Source organism: Parus major, chromosome 2 (genome assembly GCF_001522545.3).
Source record: "Parus major isolate Abel chromosome 2, Parus_major1.1, whole genome shotgun sequence".
NCBI classification, from domain to species: Eukaryota; Metazoa; Chordata; class Aves; order Passeriformes; family Paridae; genus Parus; species Parus major.
In genome coordinates, this window is record NC_031769.1 from 63,752,660 (window position 1) to 63,758,242 (window position 5,583).

The following is a 5,583-nucleotide window of genomic DNA, read 5'->3' on the forward strand; positions in this document are numbered from 1 at the left end:
GCCCCAGTCATGTGAAAAAGGTGAAAGTAATAGTTAATACACACAGTAAAGATGAAAATACTGGTTCTTATTCTGCTTCTCTGCATAAATTCTTGACCTTGAACAATGGAGTTTAGGCAGTAGTTATGAGTTATGTGGGTTCTTTGCAATTGCTATGGGAGAGCTGCTGTATGTGGTCCCATAGAAAAGCACGGGAAGACTGGAAGTCAACTCCAGACTGAATTCAGATTTTCTGTGAGGAATTAACTTCAATTTGTTGAAAAATAGAATTTCCCACACCAAAATAATCATCTTGTACAAAATTTCTCCACTACAATGCTTGCATAGATTGCATATTTTAATCTTTATTACTTTTATCTTCCTCATCTCAGATTTTACAGGTGAATCAGCTGAAATATCCAAGGATTTCTGTTTGAACTTAGATCCTCAGACATCTTTATGCTTAGATATGGGACAGTAATGCACATTCTGGACAGCACAGGCACCTCTCCCTCAATGCTCAAAAAGAGCCAGTAAGATTATTTGATAGGTCAGGCTTATATAACAAATTTTTCATCCAGGTTTTGCCAAAATCACCTTCAGATAATGCTTCTGCATGTGTATGTGCACGTGCACCTATGAAATAGAATCATAAAATTGTTTGGGTTGGAAAAAGATCTTAAAGATTTTGTAGTTTCAAACCCTTTTCCATGGCAGGGAGACTTTCCACTAGACCAGGATCCTCAAAGCCCTATCCAACCTGTCCTTGAACACCTCCAGGGATGGGCCATTTACCACCTCCCTGGGGAGCCTGTTCCTTTGCCACAGCACTACCTAGCAGAGAATTTCTTCCTCATATGTAATCTAAACCAACCCTTTTTAAATTTAAGGCCATTCCCGCTGTCCTATCACTGCATAATCTTGCAAGAAGTCCCTCTCCAGCTTTGTCCACGTGTGAAGCAAGCACAAGTGAATCTACAGAAAAAACAAGTGAAAGCATTCTCACCTGGGATCCTGCAGGGCTCAGGAGTGCCCCTCAGGGCTGTTGGTGTCCCTGGGCCACACCAGCAGATGAAGAACATGCTGGTCCTGCAGCATGAACCCCACAAAGAGCCAGGTGAGGCCATGTACCAGAATAGATGGCCAGATTTTCTGGCTGGCTGTGTCTTGCAGATAAATGTCCACAGCATGAAAGAGAAGGAAGAGTAAAATTGCTCCCTGTGCACATGCAGGTGGCACAGGTGGGAAGGTGGCAGCACCCTGGGTGTGATGCTCTTGCCCCCAAGGCCCTTCAGCAGCTGGATGATCTCCCTGTTGTTCTCCAAGGAGAGGTCCTGACCACAGGTGTTGAGTAGGTAGCACCAGGGCATGGCCAAGGCCAAGCAGTGGAGGTCAGTCCACAGGTGGGAGATGCTGCCCTGGAGCACTCCCTTTGCCCAGGAAACAGGGGAGGCACTGAGAAGGCAGAGCTGCCTGCTGTAAGGGAATTGGCTCCTTGAATGACATCCCCATGAACATGGTAGACACTCTGGAGCACGAAGAGCTCCCTGAAGGAGAGCTCAAAGGTCTCAAACTCTTTGTGCAACATCATGACGTAAGTGAGGGTGTGGGCGGCCTCCTTGGCTGCGAGGGCGCAGGTGATATGGGGGTTCTGTGTGAGGTACTCTGTGCAGTTAGGTTCTCTGAATGGTATTTTCCTTCAGAAGGACACCTTATCTTCAATAAATGCTTTACAGGCTTCTGCTAAAATCAAACTCACTGAGAAGTTCAGCCTCCTAGGAGGTTTTTGTGCTTGCAAGTTAACAGCGTAGAAAACAAATGGAAATGAAACATTGACTCAGAACAGCAAAAAGCCAATATCTGAGTGTTGCACAGAAGAACAATTCATTGCTCCTCAGAAAAAAGTCTCTCTTGAAATACAATATCAGCCACCACCAACAGCTTGTTTTGATGGCTGTGCTTGCTTCCAGCTGGAGGATGCATGGATCCGTCTGATGCAGAGTGTGCAGCTGCTGCCCTTGCTTTCAATATTAATAGTTGCACAGTCAGCACTGATGTGGAAGCAGTGAAAGTAAAGAACAACTTGCAGATGGAAGCTGCTCCACAGCACCCTGAAGATTACACAGACATACTGCATAATTACTGTCTTGGCCATGAGCAGCTGGCACATATTTCAGAGTGCCCCCAAATTCAATTTATGGGTATGTTCTTAACTGCTCCCTCCCCACTCTCCCTTCATGTATCATATAGCTGTTAAAATTTCTGTGCATGTACCCTATGAGAGGAAAATCTCATATTTATCTCATACAATTCTTTTTTTTTTACTGACAGGATTTTTTTTAACCACCCCAAAGTTTTAGTCATCACTGCTTCTGAATTGTGAAAGACTTGTAACATGAAATAAATACTACTTCAGTTTGTCTCAGTGACAATTATACTACTAGATCAAGCATATATATATATATATATATAAACTATTGTGGCCCCTTTCTGCTCTTTGGTATTCTGGATAAATATAATTTCTAGAAGGCAATTACCAGCAACCCATTTCAATACATACCATTTTCCAGCCAAAGAACACAGGATGAAGAAGAATTACTCATCTTCCACTTCTATATTTCTGTCTTAATTATTCTTCATTTCTCATGTAAGGGCACCAACACTCACACATAAAAAGCAAGAGAATTTTTTTACCTCTGTGTAGAGTTATGTCACAGTCATCAGGTTTTTTTCAACAATATTTTCATTTGCAAACTTGAAATCTGACAAACAGTTTCTGCTAAGAGTCATGGATGACTTGAACTCCAGGCTTACATCCATCACAAGTTACTGGGTTAGCAAAACCTGCTATTTAAATTAACCCTAGGCTTTCTGATGAGACATTTGTATTTCTAAGAACTGTGTATGCAGCTGGTATAATATTCTTATGCAATGAGAGCTTGACTAAAGTGAAATCCTTGGTAAGTCTCTTTGTTCCAGCTGTGAGTCTGTTGATGTGGATCTCCTGCCATGACACAGCATGTAAACTTTTCTCAACATCACGTTCTTTTGCTCCAATGTGAAGCAATGCTGAGGCAAAATCAGTTGCTTGGAGATTTTGCCAGTAAATGTTCGGAGTGGGCAGTGCATTGTGTTACAGTGGGAGAAATACCATCACCTACCTTCCAGCTCTTGCAGACAAGTCACCTCAGGCCTTGGCAGGTCCCTCCCAGAAGCTACACTTCCCTCCCTCCCATCCTGGCCCCAAACAGTCTCCAGGATTCTCTGTTCAAGCAGATTACAGGCTGCTGGCTTCAGCCATCAAATACAGTCACAAGATGTAATGAGGAGAGGAGCACTGGAGAAGCTTTGTAAGGATTTATGGCCAGAATATCCCCCAAGAGGGGCAGGGGTGCAGGACAGACCTGGCAGTCAAGCTTACCTGGAGACAGCAAGCAGCTGAGCCAGTCCTCACTGGGCAGGCAGCAGCCACAGCCAGGGACAGCTGTCTCACACTGGAGGTGCAGGGCAACGTTCTTTGTGGACACCAGTGCTTTCAGGAGGAGAACAACTCCAGTGGAACTGAGGAGCTGGAATGGAGGTGGGCAAAGTCCCAGGAAGTAAGAGGGTGACAGCCCTGATGCTGCTGCAGGCCAACAGTACAGCTTGTTAAAAGATGCACAGATCCTGAGCTGAGACCACTATCCAAGTCTAGCAAAGAAATGCAAACACCACCATGAGGGGAAAACACACCCCAGCTTAGTCACTTGGTGAATGCTGTCCTAGGGAGCAGAGACCTGCTCAGAGTGTTTCAAACTCATTCCTAATTTGATTGCTATGCTGAATTATTCCAGGAACAAACACCACTCCCCCATCTGACACCTCAGAAAAAAAAAATTGCCGTGACAGCTGATGACTATAAGACCAGCAGCCTCTTGCATTTCTGTGTGCATTTCACAGACTGTGGAGCTCATAGCCTTCCCACCTCCTCACTGGGTCAGCTGGCTGCAACACCATTTCTGCCCTTCTACCACAGTCTTAACATGAGGCTTCCATCCAGCCAGAGTTAGGAGGGTGTGGAAGGAGAAGACCAGGGGGAAAAGATGTCAGCATTCCTGCAGGAGTCAGGGTTTCATTCATAAGGGTCTCAGTTGGGGGCAGATAGCTGCAGGTAGCTTTTCTGAAGTACAAAGGCTGAGATCTTTCAAGGCATTTAGATGTCTTGGAAATTTTCAGATCTTTTAAAACTGTATTAGGCAGAGTGTAATCTGTTATACAGCTAGGAAAGCCTCCAGGATCTCAAAATATATACATTATATATGTATGTATATATGTATGTGAACAGATTCTTAGTAGTTGAAGCCTCCATTACTAGCATGGTCCATATGAAACAAGTAATGCTACATGCAGAAAATGAGACGAGTCTGCTCTTCACAGGAGGGCAGTGCAAGATCTGACTTTTCCTTGGTGTGTTTTGTTGTTGGCTTGGGTTATTTTTCCCTTGCACAGACATTGCTGCAACACCAGATTTGCAGAAGTCCAGACTCACTGTGTTCCTTTGGTACCAACAGCCTTGGGGGAAACAAGACTGCATGCTTAGTGCTACTTCTTAATCCCAGTGCCTTGATTCTCTGGCACAGTTAATATTCAGATACCTGAAAGCATACATGTAAATGATTCCTGTGGGAAATCAAGGTGTCAAACCCTTTGGGGTTTTGAGGGACTTTTCTGGGTTTGTTTTTTAGCACTAGTTCTGCCTTGTGCTGCTCTGTGTGAAATAGACTCATGCTTGAATTATAAGCAAAAATCACCAAACCAAACTAACCCTCCCCACCCCAGGAAAAAAAACAGACCAACACACAAACCAAAACACCAAACCAAAGCCAGTTAAACAACAACAACAAAAAATAGTGTATAGGTCACACGAGCCACTTCAATGGAAAAAGTCTTCTTCAGGTACTGGTGTTGTTGATTTACAGACTCATCCAAAGTTCAGATGCAAGGAGCAGCCAAATCTAAATGTATATCTGAACCATGTTATGGCACCCATCACCAGCAAGGTGTGAGGAAACATCATGAGGGTCCTGGCTTCTTCTGTTGTATGTTGTATTTGACCTCTGCATATTGTGGGTGCAAGAACAGACTTCTGGGACGACAAAAAAAAATAAATAGATGATCAAATTTACCATGCAATTTAACAAATAGGCTGTGTAAAAGTGTTCTGTGATGGCAGAACTAAAACTGCTGCTGCCTGAGAGTTTTAGTGCCTCTCCTTTCTATTGTTCCCTAGACCTGCATTGAAGCACTTTTCGTTTTAGCATGAGAGGAGTTTTTGGTGTGGCTCCTGTAGTGGAAATATACTCCCCAGTAGGACTGGGGATTGAAATATCTTCCATGGGAACAGACCTTTCCAGACAACGAGGATGTTATCTCAGGAATAGAGTTAGTACTCATTAAACTGCTCCTGGCCTTAGTAAATACAGGCAATTGGTTTCAGCTAATTTGATAGCTAATTAAAAAGCAAGGTTTTGCACATTGATTTTGAGTTCCTGTTTGGCATCAGTCAGTAGTGATGATTGTGAAGCATTTCACTTTTATTTGGAGTCACTTGGCATGTTTCATTCC

General features: G+C 43.6%; 1 protein-coding gene across 1 annotated transcript; it reads right to left on the bottom strand.

Moving 5' to 3' along the window:
• Window positions 1-1,002: 1,002 nt before the first annotated feature.
• GCNT2 (glucosaminyl (N-acetyl) transferase 2 (I blood group)) lies at window positions 1,003-2,582 on the bottom strand. The gene is given in 5 exon segments (XM_033519282.1): window positions 1,003-1,105; window positions 1,107-1,135; window positions 1,137-1,480; window positions 1,483-1,815; window positions 2,540-2,582. Coding segments are annotated over 5 exon segments (852 nt in total).
• Window positions 2,583-5,583: the final 3,001 nt, after the last annotated feature.